The sequence below is a fragment of the Periophthalmus magnuspinnatus genome, chromosome 21 (genome assembly GCF_009829125.3).
Source record: "Periophthalmus magnuspinnatus isolate fPerMag1 chromosome 21, fPerMag1.2.pri, whole genome shotgun sequence".
Classification (NCBI taxonomy): Eukaryota; Metazoa; Chordata; class Actinopteri; order Gobiiformes; family Gobiidae; genus Periophthalmus; species Periophthalmus magnuspinnatus.
In genome coordinates, this window is record NC_047146.1 from 3,138,345 (window position 1) to 3,162,237 (window position 23,893).

General features: G+C 43.8%; 1 protein-coding gene across 1 annotated transcript; it reads right to left on the reverse strand.

Moving 5' to 3' along the window:
• Window positions 1-1,180: 1,180 nt before the first annotated feature.
• Window positions 1,181-23,378, reverse strand: LOC117389443 (protein FAM171B-like). The gene is made up of 8 exons (XM_055230599.1): window positions 22,970-23,378; window positions 16,409-16,645; window positions 13,170-13,259; window positions 12,051-12,212; window positions 10,832-11,002; window positions 6,198-6,314; window positions 5,992-6,112; window positions 1,181-3,511 (listed from the first exon to the last, which is right to left on the reverse strand). The coding sequence occupies exons 1-8, from the start codon at window positions 23,196-23,198 to the stop codon at window positions 2,773-2,775; spliced, it is 1,866 nt and encodes a 621-aa protein (XP_055086574.1). The 5' UTR covers window positions 23,199-23,378; the 3' UTR covers window positions 1,181-2,772.
• Window positions 23,379-23,893: the final 515 nt, after the last annotated feature.

Below are 23,893 nucleotides of genomic sequence, written 5' to 3' on the forward strand. Positions count from 1 at the left end.
ATTAGAACTTCACTTTAAAGATAAAATGTCTGTTCTTAGTTACTACTTCCTGTTAGCGTCACTACTTCCTGTTAGCGTCACTACTTCCTGTCCAATTTTATCTCTATGTTTTAGCTGAATCTCACAAAAAATAATAAATACTGTTGTTCTACATTTTATTATTATTATTATAACTTGTCTTTAAAGATAAAATGTTTGTTCTTGGTCTCGGATTTTGTAAAATAAATTTCCCCAAAACATGCGACTTATACTCCAGAGCGACTTATACATGTTTTTTTTCTTCATTTTTATGTTTTTTATTTTTTATTTATTTATTTTTTGTGACTTATACTCCAGAGAGACTTATATATGTTTTTTTTCTTCATTTTTATGCTTTTTTTTGGGTGCAACTTATAGTCCAGAGCGATTTATGTGTTTTTTTTCTTTATTTTTATGTTTTGTTTTTTTTTTGTTTTTTGTGACTTATACTCCCTTATATAAGTTTTTTTCTTCATTTTTATGCTTTTGTTTTTTCTTTTTTTGTGTGACTTATACTCCAGAGCGACTTATAGTCCATAATATACGGTACATTGTGTAGATTTTTTCATGTGATACTTTTACTATAACATGAGTTTTGTTTTTTTTTTTGTTTTTACTCCAGTATCCGTACTTTTACTTAAATAACAAAATGGCGTACTTCTACCACCACTGAGTATTAAAGCAGTACTTGATGTGGAGAAGGTTTCAGCCGTGGTCATCTGGACAATGTCGCTGCGATCAAGACGTTTCAGCTTCATCCGGAAGTCATTTTTAAAACCAGACGGATTTGAACATGGAGATTTATCGCAGAAATTCAGAACTTTCAATAAGATTATTCAAAAAAATCCTCACTTTTGTTTGACGGCGTTGTTTCGACTACGTGAGACCGACGCTGAAACCTTCTCCACAAACACTCCCGGGTGAATAATGAGGGATCACACAGTCTCGCTCCCAGTTGCCTCGATTTTATTGTGTAGAAAAACAAGACGATCACGTTCTGGGTGGCCACCTGATGACATCATGCAGTGGGACGACGCTCTTGAGCAGGAGGCTAAAGGTGCGTTCACATTTATCCTGACACGGACCTGGTTTGAGCACAGTCTAGTCCCATGTGGACCCGGGTTTGATCCTGGTGTAGTTCCGGGGTTTTGAAGGATTACTGAAAGCTCCACTGCGGAACATTTCATCACATTAGAACAGGGTTAAAGCGCAAAAGTGTCCTGACCGTACGAAGGAACAACCACGGGATATTTAAAGTGCATGTTTAACTAGTCATTTCACTAAAATATATTAAAAAAAACATTATAAAAAGGTTTACAAAAAGTCTTGCCTAGTTTGTTCGTTTTTTTTTTTTTAATTTAGGTGATTTTTCTGATTTTACTTCCTGGTTAGCCACAGTCAGCAGATGTGACCAGACCGCGTTAGCTAACCTGTCCCTACGCTCTAAATTTAACCAAATGAACTGAACCTAATCCTAATCCTAACCTTAACCTGATTGTGAACAAATATATTGTCAAAAATGAACATTACAAGTGTTACCTAGCAACCAAAATGTTAAATTGTCCCAAACATGTCAGAATACCCCACACTTTTGCCTCCTTTGTGCGTAAATTGTCTCTGCGTTTTGGACGAACGACGTAAACCGTGTCCGAACGTCCGCTCTAGCCCTTAACCTCTTACTCGTTACTCGACGGCCGTGCATTCGGACTCCGCCCATTCAGGTCACGTGACTCTCGGCCTCACGTAAAACAGATCAGATTATACGTTTGTCAATCTAAAATGTGGAAATTAAGGTAAGTGGCGAACGCTAACGCTTCACGATCAGCGATAAACGGTGAGATAAACCAGTGCCCGCGCGGCGCTGTGTCCGGTCGCCGCGTTGTTGTTTTTCCAACTCTTGCAATGCATTGTGGGCTATTTTGATCAATTTAGTGAGCACTGAGGACCACTGTTTATATAAATGGATGTAGCTAACCTGCTAGCCGCCACGTTCAAACAGGAAGTGATCATGTGCGCGCTTCTGGCTCCATCGACTCTGGCTCCAATTCACTTTCTATTGAAAAACCGTCTCCTCTCTCTGTACCTGCTGCTTCAGACTCGTCATTTTGGTTTTAAATGTTCGTATTAACCCGCTCTACATGATCCTTGTATTTTTATTTCGCTATTTTGTCCGTAAATCAAGATATAAACATTAGAGGAATAAGTCGCCTTCTCTTCTTTCCCTGAGGTCCCTCCCGTTAGCGTTAGCGACAGGTTTGATTGACAGCGTTGCCAAGTGCCCGCTCCCCCGCTTAAACCGGCAATGAGGGCGGGAAGGGGGCGTTACCTTCGACAGGCTCGCTCTGGATTGGCTCTCTGGTTGCTATGACACTCGCAGTCGGAATTCCTAACATGAAATTCGCCGCTATAACTGCTAGCCTCGACGAGCTTCATTTTCCTCGCACTTACTTCTTTATACTGTCTATGCGACCACTACTTCTCAAAATGCATTGTGGGATATTCTGAGCGCAGTATTTTCTCACCAGCAGGACATTCAGATACAAATAAAAACGGCGCGATTTCGAAAAGTCATGTAAGTAGAGAATAGCGTAAACATTCGGATACAAACATAGAGGGATTTTGTCTGAGAACTCGACGCTACTTCCTGTAATTTCCGAGTTTTTTTTCATAGTTTCCACAAGTACTATCCCGCCAAACCAAGTCAGAACTATAAAAATATATTACTCTGTCCCACGCACGTTAACTGTCCCGTCTTCAGTCTTTTCCGTTCTCTTTCTGACTTGACTTCTTCACAAACGTGGCGTTCCTCTCCAGCCTCACCTCTCGTCTGCCCTGGTTCCCTTCGCTCAAATCCACCCCGGAGTCACGGCTCGTCCCTCTACCGTTTCCCTCTTCCTCCCTCCTCCTCGCCGGCTCCTCTGAAACGTTATATCTGACCTCCGCCGCCGGTTTACCCTCCAGCGACACAAACCACGCTCTGGGACCCTGCGCGGAAATCCCTCTCTGTCCGAGCGTTCCCGGTTCGGACACCGACTCCGGGAGACCGCTGTGAACTCTAGATTTGATTTCAAACTTTTTAGACTCTCCTTTTGCGTTTTCCGTTTTGTTATTTGTGATTTTGGTCTCCGTGAAGTTCTCCCGAGCGTCTTTAGAGTCCATGCGTGGCAGCGAGACGGACTTGTTCCACTTTTCCTCGGACAGTTCATCCATTTCGAAGAAGCCGGGCGCGTGCAGGATCGCCACGGGTTGGTTGTAGAAAAAAAGCCCGTTCCCAAATGTTTGATTTTGAGGATGCTGCTCGTCGGGACGGTTCACGGTTAAAGTGACTGCAGTGTCCTCCTGTAGATCAGCGGTAGACGTCACGCTGTACCGCCTGTGGGTGTGGTTTGAGAGCAGAAGAACCTGATCTTCGCCGGTGGAGGTGGTTTGGTCCTTCATGGAGACGAGAGGGTTCACCGCAGGACGCCTCGGTTTGGAGTCTGTGTGAGAGGGTCTGAGGAAAAGGAGGAAAGACAAGAACTGTTAGCAAAGAACTAATCCTAAAGAATCGACGCCGACAGACTCGCGGTTGTGGACTTTCCATTACCGTAACGCCGCAACCGATTGTGCTTCATGTAAATCCAAACAGCGTCTCAAAGCAGAGGGGCTCTTTAAATATGTCACTGTCATTACGGTCATGTGCTTAAGTTGGATGGATAAGTCAGGATGGATGTGTAAAATAGAGGAAGTTGTGTGAAAAAAGCAAAAGTACAGGCTGATACTTCATTTAACTTGATTTTTATGGCTAAAAAAAGAAAAAAAGTCAAGCTACACTGGTCTCTCATGTTGCTCAGTCCTTAAAAAGCCTCATGTCTCTGCTTTAAGACGCTGTTTGGATTTACATGAAGCACAATCGGTTGCGGCACCAAGTCTTTCTCTCTTTCTTTCTTTGTTCATTTCTTTCTCTCTTTCTTTCGACATTATAACAGATAAAACAGAAAACAGTGTAATATGCGCCCTTTAAATAATGTTCCATCCATCCATTTTCTTCCTCTTCTACGGGGCCGGGTTGCGGGGGCAGCAGTCCAAGCAGGGACTCCCAAACTTCCCTCACCCCAGACACGTCCTCCAGCTCCTCCAGTGTGACCCCAAGGCGTTCCCAGAGAGACATAGTCCCTCCAGCGTGTCCTGGGTCTTCCCTGAGGCCTCCTCCCGGTGGGACATGCCCAGAACACCTCCCTAGGGAGGCGTCCAGGAGGCATCCTGAGCAGATGCCCGAGCCACCTCAACTGGTTCCTCTCGACGTGTAGGAGCAGCGGCTCTACTCTGAGCTCCTCCCGTGTGACCGAGCTCCTCACCCTATCCCTAAGGGTGCGCCCGGCCACTCTGCGGAGGAAACTCATTTCAGCCGCTTGTATCCGCGATCTTGTCCTTTCGGTCATTACCCAGAGCTCATGACCATAGGTGAGGGTAGAACGTAGATTGAGGTAAATCGAGAGCTTCGCCTTTGGGCTCAGCTCCTTCTTCACCACAACGGACCGATACAGCGACCGCATCACTGCAGACGCTGCACCGATCCGCCTGTCAATCTCACGCTCCATCCTTCCCTCACTCGTGAACAAGACCCCGAGATACTTGAACTCCTCAACTTGACGCAGAGACTCTCCACCCGCCCGCTGTGTTAAACACAGTATACGCAGCATTAGCCACGGCTGAAGTTACAGACGCGCAGATGGTTCATATCTCGGTTCATATATTTATACATTTATAAAGTGCATTAGCTACATGAATAATACGTGAAAGCCCTGGGACACTGTAACCCAGAACATTACAGCCTCAGCGCAGATCCGCCGTCCTCAGGCGCGTTTCAGCTGAGTCTGGAGTACTTCTGACATCGATGGTATATTTCCACTAGTACGACTCTACTACAAGAATCGCAGTAACATTCGACTTGTACTTCTGCTTTTATTACATTTCTACGTAGGAAGAAGTCTGTGTTTTCCTTCGTATGTTCAGGAGCAGTCCGTACCGTGCGTGTAGTATTACGATATCTACTACCACAAATACTACTGCTACTACTGCAGATACTTGTACTACGACATGATAAGGCTGGAGCGTAGACTGTATATATAAATGGACATAGCTAACGTGCTAGCTGCCGAGTTCCTCTCCGCAACTGCGTCGTCATTTTGGTCATAAAATGTACATGATCTTGTTTTTTTGTTGTTGCTTTTTTTGCTATTTTGTTCGTAATCCATATATGAGTATAATAACCGACCAATGAGATGCCTTCTTTCTCCGAGGTCACTCCCGTTAGCGTTAGCAACAGGTTTGATTGACAGTGTGCACCGCTGGTTTAGCAGAGTGCGTGAAAGAAGGGGCGTTACCTTCACAAAACAGACTCGCTCCTGGTTGGTTCTTTAGTTGCTATGATACTCGTGGTCAAAATTTCAGATACGGAACTCGGCTCCAAATTAGCCGCTATAACTGCTAGCCTCGGTGAGCTTCTATTACGGGCGACGCCACACTCACTTTGTCCACTTCTTTACAGTTTATGGCACATATGGCAAACTCAGGCCCCGGGGATCAAATCTGGTGCACGGTGTAATTATGTTTGGCCCGTGAAATCATGTCAAATGTGCGTTAGAGCTGCCCGCTGGTGTATAGCACATGCACCACTAATACTACAAATCCCAGAATGCTTTGCTAGTACGCCGGTGCGCAGTCGAGACCCGTGAGAGCTCCTCCTTTTCGGTTGAGATTCATTAGCAACAAAGCTACTAGCCACCTTAGTCAAATTAATTACTACAGAGACATAATTTATTTTACCTTGAGTTGTTCCAGATTTTGTGTTTTGTTTGTTTCCGTTTGAAAAGGTTAAACTTTACAGATCAGGTGCAGTCAATTTTTCAGTAAATGTTGAGTTTAGTCCGTGAATTTGTCTCAAGTTTTAAATTGAGTGTGAATGTGAGTTTGGTCTACGAGCTGGAGTACCTTGGACGACACAGGAGCCCGAGCAGTAGGCAGACGGCCACCACCAGAGTGGAGCCCAAAAGGATCATCAGGAAAGAGCCGTGACGAAGCAGGAAATCCACCTGGTCCTCGAGTCGGAGCCCTGCACACGACAAAAACGGGATCTTAAAAGTCGTCAGGGATTCGCACCAGTCCATACGATCTCAGGAGACAGTTTATGGACTTACCTCTGGAGGGAGACAGAGGTGCTGCCATCCAGTGTCCAAGGTGAGGAGCTGCAAACGCCCACATGAGTCTCCCATCGACGACCTCCACTGTCCCCAGACCAGTCCTCACCCAGGCTCCTGAGGAAGACGGGAAACAGTGAGATCCCCAAACGTACGGGTACAACGGGTAAATCAGACCTATGTATTCTGCAAAATCAACCTTTTTAGAGCTTTAATCATGTTTTAGTTATGTTATGTTATAGTTATGTTATGTTATAGTTATGTTATGGTTATGTTATGTTATAGTTATGTTATGTTATAGTTATGTTATGGTTATGTTATGTTATAGTTATGTTATGTTATAGTTATGTTATAGTTATAGTTATGTTATGTTATAGTTATGTTAAGTTATAGTTATGTTATGTTATAGTTATGTTATAGTTATAGTTATGTTGTGTTATGTTATAGTTATGTTAGAGTTATGTTATGTTATAGTTATGTTATGTTATAGTTATGTTATGTTATAGTTATGTTATAGTTATGTTATGTTATAGTTATGTTGTGTTATGTTATAGTTATGTTATGTTAGAGTTATGTTATAATTATGTTAGAGTTATAGTTATGTTATAGTTATGTTATGTTATAGTTATGTTATGTTATAGTTATGTTATGTTATGTTATAGTTATGTTATGTTATAGTTATGTTAAGTTATTGTTATGTTATAGTTATAGTTATGTTGTGTTATGTTATAGTTATGTTATGTTAGAGTTATGTTATAGTTATGTTAGAGTTATAGTTATGTTATAGTTATGTTATGTTATAGTTATGTTATGTTAGAGTTATGTTATGTTATAATTATGTTATGTTATAGTTATGTTAAGTTATAGTTATGTTATGTTATAGTTATAGTTATGTTGTGTTATGTTATAGTTGTTATGTTATAGTTATGTTATAGTTATGTTATAGTTATGTTATAGTTATGTTATAGTTATAGTTATGTTATAGTTATGTTATGTTAGAGTTATGTTATGTTATAGTTATGTTATAGTTATGTTATGTTATGTTATAGTTATGTTATAGTTATGTTATGTTAGAGTTATGTTATAGTTATAGTTATGTTATGTTATAGTTATGTTAAGTTATAGTTATGTTATGTTATAGTTATGTTATGTTAGAGTTATGTTATAGTTTTATTATATTATGTTAGAGTTATGTTATGTTAGAGTTTTGTTAGAGTTATGTTATAGTTGCTTCCTTTAGAGTGTCAATCCCTGAGTCATCCAGGTCTGATCCGTAGCAAAAGACAAAGTGTAAATCTGTAACTGGACAAATCTTTGTAGGAGTAAAGACGTTTCGCTGTTTGCCCAAGTTCTGGTCAGATTACTGCTGGACTCTGCCTTAAATCTGTCCGAAGGAAGGAACTAACGACACTGAAACTGTAAACAGCTTTTGTTTCCAGTTTCTCAGATCTTATCCAGAGAAAATAAACAGTTTGAGAGGCGAGTTAAAGAAGCTATTTTTGTTAGGAAAGACGATCCTTCCTTGAACAGGCCTGAGATATAACCCCTCACAGATCTATGACTCCATCCTCAGACCCAAAGCAAACAAAGAGAACAATAGGAGGGCCATTAAAGGTTGAATCGGGTCGTTAAGGCTGAAACTGGAGACAATAGCAGTTTCATCGCTTCAGATAGATATAAGTCAGTGTCCAACAGCAACATCTTCACTCCTACAAAGAGAGACTCGAGCAGGTTTGAGGAATCTTTACTCTCAGACAGAGCAGTGCCATCAGTTAGCAAGACACCCACAGGGAAAGTCGGTGATATCAGCTGCAAAGTATCAATAAAAGGCTCTGAGGGGTTTGAAAATGAGAGCAGATGGTCGGTTCATATGTACAGTGTGCGCGTTAGCTTCATCGGCGACATGTGTAAGACCTGAGGACACATTCAGAATCTATAAAATATTCCTCAACGCATCTGTTCCGGGCTGAGGTGCAGGTGTAGGAACGTTTGAATCATTCGGATTGCGTGTTAAATCCAGAATGATCTATCGCCCGTGTAAAAAAAATACACTGATTTTGGTTCCAACTCCCTGTGTCGTATTCTCAAGCCAGAATCAAACATGGCACTTTTGCGTAAAATAGGACCTACTACTGTCCATTTTCACGTTTCAGTCATTCTCTGAAGACATTTTTTTGGGCTTTTTACATAATTTTTGATCAGATTTAATCATCAAACAAGTTCCAGACAAAAAGAAGTCCTATATTATGAAAAAAAATGACTCTTATGAGCTTTAAGTCACGTTATAATGCGGCTTCCTCCTCAAAAACAGACCTGGAGTTGTGTTTTGTTCCACCTCGTGATGTCATGAAGTGGCGTTTTTTCCAAGTTAACATCTCGTTTTTACCTTTAGCTCAGTCGTAGATCAGCGATTCCAGAGCTGAAACCATCCAAATGATTCTAAAAATGAAGGTGTGTGGAGTTTAAAAACACAGCGGAGCACTTCCTGTATCGCCACACGATGACGTCACGAGGTGGAACAGAGCTTTTTTTTTCAGTTTGAGAGAAGAACTCAGCCTAAATACAGTATGCAGGTTTGTTTGTGCGTTAAACGTGTGTGAATGAAACAAAAAAACACAACTGCAGGTTTGTTTGTGACGAGGAAACGACATTAGAACAGATCAGAGCGACACGAGCGCTTTAAGTGTCGTGTGTGTGTTTTTTCTCCGTCAGGTCTGAGCCGCACAAACCTGTTAAAACCTTTGGGCCTCGTCTGTCGCTAACGAGGCCACAGTTCACACTTCTGCTTTTATACTACATCGTACCCCCGTGTGTGCGTCAGACGCCCTCCCATCCTCCTCCTCGCGGGGGTCACGTTCTAAAAATAACCCGCAACAGGCGAAATCCGCGAAGTATCAGCTTTATTTTTACAATTATTCTCTCTGTTTTTGTCTGTCAAACCCCTCACCACACACTTTATACACTTTTCTCACACAGGCGTTAACATTTTCTCACATTTCTCTCTCGTTTAAACTCTCTCAAAGTTCAAACCTTCGTAGGCGTCTTTGTCGGTGCAGAACGTTTCATCGACATTGTGGGTTTTGTCGGTGGAGAAAACAAATTACAAACGTACAGCACTTCAGAGTCACACTGAGATCCAACGTTTATGTAAATTTGTCTGAACACATTCTGTACTGGACAGGAGACACGGCACGGAGGAGACTGATGGACAATGGTCTACAGTCCAACAGCCAATCAGGACGCACGACACAATGGTCTACAGTCCAACAGCCAATCAGGACGCACGACACAATGGTCTACAGTCCAACAGCCAATCAGGACGCAGGACACAATGGTCTACAGTCCAACAGCCAATCAGGACGCACGACACAATGGTCTACAGTCCAACAACCAATCAGGACGCACGACACAATGGTCTACAGTCCAACAACCAATCAGGACGCAGAACACAATGCACGTTCATACACCGCGAGAAAAATCACGCAAAATTCTACAAAAAAAAATCCGCAAAACAGCGAGACTGCGAAAGGTGAACGGTGATATAGTCATTGTTTTTTTAAATTTTTTTGTCTTTTTTTTTTTTAAATCAACGTGTGTCAGATGCCCTCCCGTCCTTCTACTGTGACGTTAGACAGAAACGGCGGCAGGTCAAATGTCTCGAGTTGATCCGCAGACGCTGTGATGTGTCAGATGCCCTCCCAGATGTATAATTCCACGTCTCCTCGTTGTTTACATAAGTGCGTGACTGCGCCGTTCCGTGAGGGATCTCGGCTTTGGTGCTTTGTGTTCTTTTGAAGATAAAATGATGTTTTCTTTTTCTCCAGACCCGTGTCCACTGCTCCGAGGCCTTGTTCTAAATGCGGCGGCGGAGCGGAGACGTGCCAAAACGCGCCGTGGAGATGAGCGACCTCCGGTGAACTCCAGCTTTCATGGCGCTAAAAGGCATTGATTTCACAGGAAACTAGAAAAACACATTACATTTGATCTGCCAGAGCTCAGAATAAACATAAAACATCCTCCACCGCCAAGAACCAGAGAGAAGTCTGCACCACCCGAGTATCGAGAATCAGACACTAATCGATACGAGAACTAGTATCGGAACTAGATATTCACTTAAGCAACAATCGATACTGAAAAAGTCACATTCACAGGACAGAAATGTTTAGAATGAACTGGAACTAAACCAGGACTAAACCAGGACTAAACCAGGACTAAACCAGGACCGAACCAGGACTAAACCAGGACTGAACCAGGACTGAACCAGGAATGAACCAGGACTAAACCAGGACTAAACCAGGACTAAACCAGGACTAAACCAGGACTAAACTCAGACTAAACCCGGACCGAACCAGGACTGAACCAGGACTAAACCAGGACTGAACCAGGAGGATTGAGTCTATTCGAGTTTAGACTGTACAAAGAAATGGACTGAGTGCGACTTCACCCGCGGCGTTCAGCTCCAGATGAAGGTGCAGAGAGAGCCACAGTTTTCTAACGTAAAGTGAAGAGTGGATGAGCCGCGGCCGTAGAGCTAAGGGCCTCTCAGGTTACACACGGTCTATGGCGACGACACTCACAGTTGTCGGGGTTGTGTGATTTGGCCGTAGTGACTTTGAGGTTGCGTCGCCGTTTACCAGAGGTGAGGCTCAGGGTCCAGGCGGGCACGTGCTCCCCCGCCCTCAGTCCACAGCTCTCACACAGCGGGAGCCTCATGTGGATGGGACCAGACACATCCAGAGCAGAGCCTGAGGACAGCAGCTGCACCGAGACCGAGGCCAGCGGGGTCAGCTCCACGCACATGTGACCTGCGCCGACACACAACACCCACAAGGTAAAACGCCTCATCGAACTAAACATACAGCCGTCAAAAACTCAGTTACGGTGTCGATTCAATTTGCAGTGTCTGTTTTAAAGGTTCTATATCACACGAAATCGACTCTTGTAGCTTTAAGTCATGTTCTAACGTTGTTACCTCCTGAAAAAACAGACCTGGAGTTGTGTTTTGTTTCATTCACACACGTTTGAGTCGCACTTTCTACATCTCCAAACCCCAAAACGCTCCGTTCCACCTTGTGATGTCATGACGTGGTAGTTTTCAAGCTTCTAACGGCTCCTTTTGACCTTTCGTTCGGTAGAAAACGGTAATTCCACGTCTGAAAATGATCCAAACGATTCTATAAATGAAGGCGTGTGGAGGTTAAAAACACAGCGGAGCACTTCCTGTATCGCCACACGATGACGTCACGAGGTGGGACAGAGCGATATCGGTCTGATGATACACTGGAGCTCTTGTAGTGCATCTTTTCAGCGACTGCAGCATCTTTTTAGTGACGTATTCTAGCTTCCTGTAAACAGCGAACGGCGTTTCCATTTATGACCTTGTACGGACAGTGTGTGAACAGGTCCGGCCTTTTATAGACAGCGATAAAAGGCTAGAAATACTGCAAAAAAAAAAAAAACTTGAAACGTTCTGCGCGCGCTGCTGTTTGTAACTTCCTTCATCTGATCAGATAAACTATTTTTTCCTCTCTACCTCTTCTGCAATCACTTCCTTCGCGGTTAAAGTGTGTGAAGTACTTCCTGGTTCTAGTCCTGACCCGCAGCGTTCTGGATGTTCTGGATGTTCTGTTCTGTCTTAAGTCTCGTTTGGAGAGTCCAGTGAGCAGGACGTTACTAAAATACTGGACACAAACGCAGGATAAGTCTGTCTACGTCTGGTTTTGACAGTTTACTTTTGATTTTTGACGTGTTTTTAGACGGTAAAAAGCTGCAGATGCTGTGGATTTGCTTTAGACTGATCTGTGTCACGCTCCTGGACATGTGCAGCAGCAGCAGTTCTTTCTGTTCCTGTACCTGAGCTGGTGCCGACGATGCCCATAGTGTGGAGTAGAGCGCCCTCTGCTGCCGACACAGAGGGACTGTTCATGAAGGCGTCGACCGCAGACAGAGCGTTGTCCTCAGTCAGATTCAGACCAGACGAGGGGAACTGCACCAGCGGCTCGGCACCAAACGCCCCTGAAATAAACAAACATGTGGCAAATTACCTCAAATTTAAAAGTATGTAAACACAAAAAAGTATTCTTGTACGTGTGGTATCAGAGCTGGAGCTGCGTTACTGCAAAATAGTATGACACAAGTAGAAGTACAAAGTAGAGGTCCATAAATTTGCTCAATTAAGAGTAAAAAAAGTAAAAGTAAAAGTAAAAGTAACTTATAGGGCCTGTATTACGCAATTTTCTGATCTGTTCTAATGTTATTTCCTAATCACAAACAGACTTGAAGTTGTGTTTTGTTTTGGATTCCTTCTCTCAAACAGAAAATACTCTGTTCCACCTCGTGATGTCATCGTGTGGCGATACAGGAAGTGCTCCGCTGTGTTTTTAAACTCCACACACCTTCATTTATAGAATCATTTGGATGATTTCCGCTCTTGGAATTGCCCAATTTCGACTGAACTAAAGGTAAAATGTAGCTGTTAAAAGCTTGAAAACTACCACGTTATGACATCACAAGGTGGAACAGAGCGTTTTGAGCTTTGGAGATGTAACAGACGAGTAATAAAATGTTACTCAAACATGTGTGAATGAAACAAAACGCAACTCTAGGTCTGTTTTTGAGGAGGGGACAGCATTAAAACACGACTTAAAGCTCAACAAGAGTCAATTTTGTGTAATACAGGACATTTAAAGAGTCGTTACGTAACATTTACTTATAATTTAAAGCGAACGTGAAGGAGAAAACATGAAATAAAAGCACAAAATGAGTCTAAATCACATCAGAAGGAGCTGCGAGAAACACAAAAGTTCAAATCGTTTCATATTGTCGACATAAAACCTCTTTAGACTCACAGAGGGAAGAGGAAACGCGACTTTTACTGGAGTAAGAGTACTGCTACTTCAATAAAAGTAACAGTACCTCAAGTAGGAGTAAAAGTACGCTGCTAGAGAAGTACAATTTCTTTAAAAGTTTCACCTGTGGATTTACCGATGACGACTGAATCGTTGAACAGCCACATGTCTCCACGGTTCAGTCCGAGCAGCGGCAACGTCAGCGAGGAAAAAACTGAAAAAGAAAAGGTAATAAATACTTGACAGACAGGTAAGAGGGAGCCCTGTGTGTCAGATGCCCTCCCAAACATTTGTGTATTAGACTTTTGTGCGGTGTTGAGTCTGATATCGTGCGGTTGGATCTCTCTGGACGTTCTCTCTCTCTGTGTTTGTTCTAGTGACGTGACCAGAGAACATCAGACTAATGAGAGCGCCGCACTGCTCAGACGCACACACACCTCACACAAACACGCCTCACTTTACATTTCAGAACGAGAACAAAACACGAGGCAAGTTTAACCCTCGGGCGCACGGCGGTCACTGCGGTGGACAGCTACGAAAACAGAACTTTCTCTTTAATGCATTGGTTTAAATGGTGGAGCTGCATATCAGACTCTAGAGTGCTCTCTGCTGCCACACTCCATTGAGGTCAATTCAGTGGTCAGTCGGTGTAACTGCAAGTAAATTTCTTTGGTTTTTTGATTGTTTTTCTTATTCAGGCCTAAACATTGCGCCTATACAGTGTTGAAATTTCCTCCAAAAATTGTTGAAATGTTTTTCAAAGCATAAAAAGAAACATATGTCTGTATATTTACAATAGAACACAAGTTAATTCATTTTTACAGGCAGCTCACGATGTTGTTTCATGTCCTGAGAAGAATAAAAACACTTCAGAAAAAAAAAAATCTTGACCAAGGCTTTCATAATTTACATGCATCAGAGGGTTAAAGCAAAATTAAAACTGCAAGCGGTGATCAAGGGCCCTCGCAAACCTCGGCCTGACAATATTTCCAGTGTCACGTTGGAGATGAGTGTTTACGGCCCATTGTGACTTTGCAGGGGGCGCCGGAGAGCCATTTTTAAAGACAGAATTTTAATCCATACGTCGTTTTGTCCAGCTCATCAAAATACGCAGACGCTTCATCGGGTTTGTCTGAATCCGACGATGTTTGCAAAAGTTACAGGAATTTTTATGCTTTCAAAATGGCCGCTTCGTTACAAACTTATTATGACCACGCGATGACATTTACAGCAACGTCGTCTCACATTGGGGCGCCGTAGTTTTGAAACGTGGAAGTCAGCAAGCTTTTTTCTTTTATTAAGTCGTTTTAGATGAATATTGTGATGTAAAATGTGTAAATTATAACAAAATGATCCACGAGTGTCACGGATTAAAACTGTAGAGCAAACACGAGCACAACACGTCTGATTTAACACATTTAACGTTTTTACTTTATATTTTTCTCCCCTTGTGATTGTGTTTCCTGTGCATTAAGCAGTAAAATGGCGCCGAAACCTAAGTTAAACTGGATCTACACAAACAGTGATAGTACTTCAGCCTTGTTACATAAGAGTGTGCGACTTACTCAAGTGAAATGAACAATAATCCAGAGTCTATTTCCACTGTTTCACCCTGCAGTCCTGAGATTAGCTTGTCTATGTGTCAGGATTTGTGTGTGTTTTTTTTTTTATGTGTGTGTTTCTGTGCGTTTTTTTCCCCTCCTCCCTTCTGTGTTTGAGCCTGGAGCTGGGGGCGGAGACTCAGGCACCACCTCCACACACCTCCACACACCTCCACACACCTCCACACACCTCCACACACCTGCTGCTTCTGAGGCCTGAGGATCCGCCGCTCTGAGCCAGATCGTCTCGTCTTTTTCCACAGGTCGCCCGTCACGTCACGTTCCAGTTTATTCATCTGCGTGTCCGCCGTGGTCCAACTCTGCTCCGCTCCATCTCATATTTTTTTTGCATTTGTTACCTTTTTCTAAGTTGGATGGGTTTGGGTTTTTTTGCTCCTCGTCAGATCCCGCTCCTCCTCCTCCGCCTGTTTCTATATTTATTACTTATTCAAGTTACAAATATTGCACATGGATTTGCATAGACGTGAAAAAATGTCTGTTTAACTGTGTATCTAATGATAAACTGACATTTTAAGACAGTCAGACCTTTTAATTTACTTCGTTGCGGGCCACATAAAATGACATGGCGGGCCGCATTTGGTCCACGGGCCTTGAGTTTGAGTTTGACACATGTGGTCTATACGTTTTCTTTACGATAAAAGATCAGATTTGAGCTGCAGAGGCTTGAATATGTGACTTCTACGGCTAAACTTTGCTTAATTCTGCAGCTCAGGACTTTAAATGAAACAGTTTATTTGAAAAACGGTGGGATTAACGTGTTTTATTCTTATTGGGTCAGAGGCATAAATAAAGTAGTTTCAGTATTATCGTGTATCGTTATATTTGTCTGTAACGCTTCAAAAGTTGTTTTAGACACGAGACGCCCAATAACGACTCATCAAACTGTATTCAGGTTTGTTAAAAGTCTCAACCGGTGCATTAAAAAGAAACATAAAGTGATGTCAAACTCAATTTTCTTATGAACTATGACCCCTGAGACTTTCACAGGCCCCGGAGAACCTCTCAGGATTCTTGTGTCTAAGAGAAGAGAATCGCTTTTACCTTCAGACCAAACCTTCATCCAGTTATCGCTTTTAAACTTTACTACTCTCGCTGCACGTCCTCACTGCGTCCTGTAGAGGGCAGCGCCTTTCCACAGAACAGACAAACAGCTGCGTGAGGGACTGACCTGGAACGATCTCACATTTTCCCGTCCAGGTTGTGGTTTAGAATAAAAATAGCAAGGCCTGTCCCAATAATTACAATTTAAACACATTGTTCCATACATATCGTGCGTTTCTTTACACTAGAGGGCGCTAGAGATCGACTGATACGGGTTTTTCATGGCAGACGCTGACACCGATTGTTTAGAATCCAGAGAAACCGATGGCTGATGAGCTTTGGCGACATTTCTGGGCCAATTTTGAGTATTTTCCCCAACGTGTGTCATTTAAATTTACTCCAAACTCCCCCACAGCCTTTTGTTTTTTCATGTTTTCTGCGGTTACGGCTTCGCACTCGTGCTCAAGTGTTCAAATAAAACGTTATGTCTCTTCTTTCGGCTGCAGGTCAAACAAAACTAAATATCGTCTTGAAATATTGGCGTATCTTAGCACAGTAGTGACAGTATCTCAGTCGGTAAAGCGTTTGTCCGTGTGTGAGTGTTTTCTTGGTGTAAACTGCGTCGAAAGTGGAAAAAACGTGACAAAAAAACCCCGTGATCAGGCGGTTTGTTTGCGTCTCATTATCGTCTTTCTTCTACCTGGCGTTTTGTCCGCGGCGAGGGGCAGCAGGGCCGTCACGTATCCCCGTTTGGACGCCAGAGCCGAGATGACGGCGTCGTTCCGGAGACGAGGGATCCGGAACCAGGCGTCCCCGTCCTCCCGAGTCTCGGCGCTGAACGTCGGGCCGAAGTTGACGAAGATCTCCACGAGCGTCGCGTTCAGAGGCCGTCGGCTCAGGGCGTCCACCACGCGGAGCTTACACGTGAACACGGGGTCTGGGGAGGGAAAGGCGAGACGTGAAGTACAACGAGTATTTAAACAGGAGTGACACAGTAAAAGCCCAAAAGCGAAACAGGAAACACTCTGTCCACGAACGTCACCGTAAATCGAACAAAACAAAACGATACCGTACTTTCCTGATCATAAGTCGCACTTTTTTCATATTTTTTTCCAGGGGTGCGACTTATACTCAGGTGCGACTTAGATGTGAAGTTATTCAAATATATAAATTCACATCTTCGTTATTGTCGCACTGACGACCACACGAGGGCGCTCTACACTTTTGTACCAGTATCTACTCCTCCTGAACCACGGAACATTTAAAACTTTGACATTACAGTAATTTTTAAAAAAAACATCTGAGAAACACTGAACAAAAATGCCCCGAAAAAACACTTCATCTTCCTCTGGAGTTGGTGGATTTGTTCAGAATCGACACTGAGGATGAAGAATTCAGTGGATTTATTGATTTGGAGTGAGATCCAGAGTAAACTTGTTGTTTTTTTCTGCTTTATTTATCTGATTAACTGTTAATATCTTACGTTAACAAACCAGACACGTGTTCAGTTCTGTCTGTGCTTCATGGAGCTGAATAAATATAAATGTGTTACGTTAGCGTTAGCATTAGCATTAGCATTAGCGTGATGTACTGATATTCAGCCTGTTGGTCCACATTTTATTATTATTAGAACTTCACTTTAAAGATAAAATGTTTATTCTTGGTCTCGGATTTTGTAAAATACATTTCCACAAAAATGCGACTTATATATGTTTTTTCTTCATTTTTATGCTTTTTTAAATTTATTTATTTATTTTTTTGGGGGTGACTTATACTCCAGAGTGACTTATATATGTTTTTTATCTTCAATTTTATGCATTTATTTATTTTCTTTTATTTTTTGTGCGACTTACACTCCAGAGCAACTTATATATGTTTTTTTCTTCATTAAAAAGTATTTTTCACTGGTGCGACTTATACTCCAGAGCGACTCCGGTAAATACAGTATTGTCGGGTTAAACGTGTCATGGAGACAAGCAGGTCTAGTTACAGGTCTGATCTGCGGAGAGGCGATCCTGCTCACAGTAAGAAAGAGGTGTTTTTTTGAGCAATAAAACACATTTAAGGAAGTGCTGGGTGGATTTGTCTAATGTCATACTGTGGAACATTTCAGGCAAAGCGATAGCATCTCCATGGAGACGAGCAGCTAGATTTTTTTCTTAATTTTTATGCATTTTTTGGCTGGTGCGACTTATACTCCAGAGCGATGTATAGTCCGGAAAATGCGGTATTTTTTTGTATCTCCCAAGAAACTGGTTCATAGAGAATACGCCAAGGAACTGTGTCAGATGCCCTCCCATCTGAGGTAATACAGGAAGTGCTCCGCTGCGTTTTTAAACCCTACACATCTTCGTTACTAACACTTTTTCAGTCCTGGAATTGCCAATTTTTAACTAAACAAAATGTAAAATGTAGCAATTAGCTTGAAAACTCCCACTTGATGACATCACAAGGTGGAACGGAGCATTCTGAGCTTTGGAGATGTTACAGACTAATAATAAAGTGTGACTCAGATGAAACAAAACACAACTCCAGGTGCGTTTTTTGAGGAGATAACATCATGCTAACACGGCTAAACGCTCTCAAGAGTCAGTTTTCGCGTAACTTGAGACCTTTAAATCACCGCGTTTACGTTTGATCTTAATACGATTTGAAAGAAACCCTCCATTTCCCGGCGTGTGGATGTTCCGTTACGGCGACGCTTCAGTGGCGCCGTTTCAGACCCTGTACTTTTCTCATTAGTGTTTCAGGGCTGGTTAACTCTGACACAGCGAGGGGCCGTTTCACGCAGACGGACTTAATGCGCTCGCTCGGCTGGATTTAAACGACAATCCAACGGGGAGATTAGTCAAACAATGCAACGTGCGCGCCGCTGAGTGAAGCAGGTGTTTTTACCATAGACTTTAATGCAATTACCACATACTTATGGAATTAATTAAGCACTTTATGTCGGATTAAGTAGAGTCGTTAAAGTTTTGATGTTCTGCGAATACAAAAGTGAAAAAAAAACCCGCAGTTAAAGGCTTAAAAACTATTTTAAAAAAGGTGAGGGTGACCACCAGGGGGCGATGCTGCACATTTAAACATAATCTCAGGAGAAATAATCGGATTATACAGACGACACGCGAGGAAAATAAGAGCTGATGTTACGTAATATGGGTTTGATTCATGTTTTCATCCATCCATTTTCTTCCGTTTATCTGGGTCGCGCGTGTTTTAATGGGTCAAATGCCCCTGTCTCTCTCCCTCCTCACTCCTTCGCTCCTCCTCTCAGTGTACACAGATGGTCTTTCTCTCTCTTCCTCTCCTCTTCTCTCTCTCTCTCTTCTCCTCCCCCTCTCCCCACTTCACTCCTCCTCCCGGTGCACATAGATGGTCTCTTTTCTTCTCTCTCCCCCCCATCTTTCTCTCCTCTTCTCTCTCTCTTCCTCTCCTCCCTCTTCTCTCCTCCCTCGTTCACAGACGGTCTCTCTCTCTTCCTCTCCTCTCCTCCTCCTCCTCCTCCCTCGTTCACAGATGGTCTCTCTCTCTCTCTCTCTCTTCCTCTCCTCCTCCTCCTCCCTCATTCACAGATGGTCTCTCTCTCTCTCTCTTCCTCTCCTCCTCCTCCTCCCTCGTTCACAGATGGTCTCTCTCTCTCTCTCTTCCTCTCCTCTCCTCCTCCTCCTCCCTCGTTCACAGATGGTCTCTCTCTCTTCCTCTCCTCCTCCTCCTCCTCCCTCGTTCACAGATGGTCTCTCTCTCTCTCTTCCTCTCCTCCTCCTCCTCCCTCGTTCACAGATGGTCTCTCTCTCTTCCTCTCCTCCTCCTCCTCCTCCCTCGTTCACAGATGGTCTCTCTCTCTCTCTTCCTCTCCTCCTCCTCCTCCCTCGTTCACAGATGGTCTCTCTCTCTCTCTCTCTTCCTCTCCTCCTCCTCCTCCCTCATTCACAGATGGTCTCTCTCTTCCTCTCCTCCTCCTCCTCCCTCGTTCACAGATGGTCTCTCTCTCTCTCTCTCTTCCTCTCCTCCTCCTCCTCCCTCATTCACAGATGGTCTCTCTCTTCCTCTCCTCCTCCTCCTCCTCCTCCCTCGTTCACAGATGGTCTCTCTCTCTCTCTTCCTCTCCTCTCCTCCTCCTCCTCCTCCCTCGTTCACAGATGGTCTCTTGAGTCTTATCTCCACAGACAGTCGGGGGTTTAGTCCAGAGCTTTAAATCTGCTGACTGCACCGTCCCGGGCTCCTCCCCCTCCGCCTGATGGGAGGGCATCAGGCGTAAACTCTATGAGAACTTAAAGTATCAAAGTAGAGCCGTCAAAATAAAAAGACACTAGTCAAAAAGATTTAAACTAGAGTTTGAGCAGGAATCTATCCATCCTGAACCAGGACTGAACCAGGACTAAACCAGGACTGAACCAGGACTGAACCAGGACTGAACCAGGACTAAACCAGGACTACATATGTACTTTACTGTAGTTTACTTAAGTACATATAAAGTGTATACTTTTTACTTATGTACATTTCTCTGAAATCTTCCAAATTCCAATGGATTGAACTAAAGGTAAAAGGAGCTGTTCACCTGAAAAAACTACCACTTCATGACATCACAAGGTGGAACAGAGCGTTTTGAGCTTTAGAGATAATAAAGTGTGACTCAAACATGTGAATGAAACAAAACACAACTCCAGGTCTGAAACATGAGAACACGAGAGGGAAATTTATGTAACACAAGATTTAAACTACAGAGACTCTAGACTGACGTGAACCCGGCCTGGTTCACCTCCTGGTGTGTTTATCCTGTTTTTCCTCTTTTTTCCTGGCGTATTCATCCTGTTTTTCCTCTTTTTTCCTGGTGTATTCACTCTCTCTTGTCGTTGGATGTGGGTCATTGTCCCTAAACTCTGTGCTTCTTTATTATTTGTGCTCAGATTCGGGCTCTGCTCTTGTTGCTGCTCTGACAGATAAAGAGAGAGAGCGATTGTGTGAGATCATGTGACCTGAGATCATGTGACCCAGGCCCCTCCCCCTCACACTGCGGCTCATGTATTAGTCATGAATGAGCAGCCACAGAAGTGGGTCAAACTTCAGCTTCAGCGACTGAGAGAATGAGCGGAGGAAAGAGAGAACAAGTACTCAGTGTGGTTACTCAAGTACAGATACCACAGCAATACTCGAGTAAAAGTACAGATACCACAGCAATACTCAAGTACAAGTACAGATACCACAGCAATACTCCAGTAGAAGTATCACATGAAAAATCTACTTAAGTAAAAGTCTTAAAGTACCCGTTTAAAAATGTACTTAATGAGTAAAAAGTATTTTGTGCAGATTTTGTGTCTTCTAAAGCCAAAGATTTGTGCTGAATTTTGTTCAGCAGAAACTGAAACATTTTTGTCCTGTTTTTATTTATATATTTTTGTTTGTCAAAATTATAAACTTGTTAAATTAAACTCTTCTGTGTGTACTGTATAAATAATGTCAAAACTAATACAAATTAAAGCCGCAAGCGCCATCGAACGGCCCTCGCGGGCCGTGCTTCACACTCGGCCGACCCGGCGCTCCCTGTGGGTGGCGCTGACGTGCGACTTGTGTCTGTTTTATTGCGGCTTTGGGCTGCACTTTTCACCAAACAAGTCAAAACACATTGGAAGTGCTAATGCACAAAATGCAAAAACATGGGTTTTCCAGGCATCGCCATAGCAACACTGTGCAAAATACAAACTTGGCCCCTCAGACTTTTTTGACGGGGACGATCTGAAGAATTACTGTGCCAAATTTCATGTTCATCGTTGAAGGTAATAAGTCGTTATAAGACTTTGAAATGTGGAAAATTTGGAAATTTTCCCATTAGGATAACATGGGCTCTTTCGCGCATCGCCATGGCAACGCAGTGAAAAATATGACATGGGTCTGATTGACTTTTTTGATCAGGATGACATGAAGAGTCATGGTGCCAAATTTCACATTATTCCATGAAACTAATATTTTTCTGAAGAATGGGAAAATTTGGGAGGTTTCCCATTAGGATAACATTGGCAGTTTGGCGCATCGCCATGGCAACACGGTGCAAAAGACGACATAGGTCTGATTGACTTTATTGATTGGGATGGGATGATTTTAGGCCCTCCATACAAATATATTAGATGTTCTGTAGGGGGCACTATCGTGCTAATTTAGTTTCTGTCATAATGAGATTTAGGCCCGAAAGTTTTACAACTGATTTGAATTTGAGCCAAATCGGACTTTGCACGCACAAACGGGAGGAAATTTTGACTTTTAAAAATTGCAAAAATTCCAAAGGAATTTTCCCACTTCGCCGCACGGAAACCGTAAAAGGGATCATCATAAATTGGATAACTTTTAATGCCCCACTTGTCTAGATGACGTACAGTGATTCAGCTCTGCAGGTGAAGAGTCCTTCAGAGGAGTTGACGAAAAAGCGACGTCAGCGAAAAAGCTGACTTTGCATTTTGGAATTTTCAATCCAAGATGGCTGACTTCCGGATTGTCAGGGAGCGTGGCCATAATAATATTTTTTGTTGGGCATCAGTTGAAGAATGCGTGTACCAATTTTCATGGCTCTACACCAAAGTTGACGTCGGGACGTCTCCCATTGACGAAATGTATTTTGATTTTGCAGGGGGCGCTGTTGTGCTAGCAAGAACAAATATACATGTCCCAGGCCTACGGCATGGGTTGCTAGGATACAGGAGTCTGTGCGCGGTGCTGCCACGAAGTTGAGCGCAAAGTGCGCAACTTTGTGAAGACAGTCTGCAACGATCATCGTTGCAGAAGCAACAGGCCCTACGCCCTGTAGGGGCTCGGGCCTAAAAAAAATATTATAATAATTTTATCAAAAACAATATATCCGAAAACATTAGAATGATGTATTATATGTTTTTTGAAAGCTCTCGACTTTCCCCACATCACCGTGGGGTCAATGGCGAATGACGCGCGCTGATGCGCCCGTCATTTGCCATGACGTCGAGGTCATTGATGGATGGCACTGTATAAACCCTCCAGGACAAACCACCGGAGGAGTTGGAGGAAGTGTCTGGGGTGGGGGAAGCCTGGGAATCTCAGAGGAGCTGGAAAAGGACTAGAGTCTGGATTATTGACTCTGTGTGAAGATAAACACCATCAAAGGCCTTTCACATTAGATACACACACTCACACACACACTCACACACGCACCCCCCCCCCCCCCCACACACACACACCACGACACACGCACGCACACACCCCCACATACACACACACACTCACACACATACAGACTAACCTGGCGGGGGCGTCACCTGTCCCTGGTCCTGTCCCTCGGCCTCTCGTGTCTCTTGTGTCTCTCGTGTCTCTTGTGTCTCTCGTGTCTCTTGTGTCTCTTGTGTCGTAAAGTTCTGTTCCGTGTCGTTCCTCGCGCGTAAATCCGGACCAAACTGCGCCAAAACCAAAGCGCGCAAACAGAGCGCGCCCCACAGCACGAGCCACGCGCGGGGGGTCCACACCAGCGACATGACTTCACCGGGCACGGGTCACATCAGCCCGGGCTGAGCAGATCCGCGCGAGAGCCAGAAGAGAACCGAGTCTGAACCGAGTCTGAGCCGAGTCTGAGCCGAGTCTGCAGAGTGAGGCGCGCGCGTAGGATCAGCGGGTCCGGACACAGCGCGAGTCCGGGCTGGGGCGTCCTCTCCGCGGATGACCCGAGGAGAACTACCCGGGGGAGTGTGAGACTCCGCCCACCGCGATGCCCACGCTGCTCGTGCAGAGGAGGAGGAGGAGGAGGAGGAGGAGGAGGAGGAGGAGGAGTGATGCTCCGGAGGCTCCAAAACAACAACAGACAAAATGGCGCAACAAGACTCCGCAGTCCGCGTGAAGATGGTGCTGTTTCTCCTCTCTCCTCTGTTCTCCTCTCTCCTGTGTGTTCTCCTCTCTCCTGTGTGTTCTTCTCTCTCCTGTGTGTTCTCCTCTCTCCTGTGTGTTCTCCTCTCTCCTGTGTTCTCCTCTCTCCTGTGTGTTCTCCTCCTCCTGTGTGTTCTCCTCCTCCTGTGTGTTCTCCTCTCTCCTGTGTGTTCTCCTCTCTCCTCTGTTCTCCTCTCTCCTGTGTGTTCTCCTCCTCCTGTGTGTTCTCCTCTCTCCTCTGTTCTCCTCTCTCCTCTGTTCTCCTCTCTCCTGTGTGTTCTCCTCTCTCCTGTGTGTTCTCCTCTCTCCT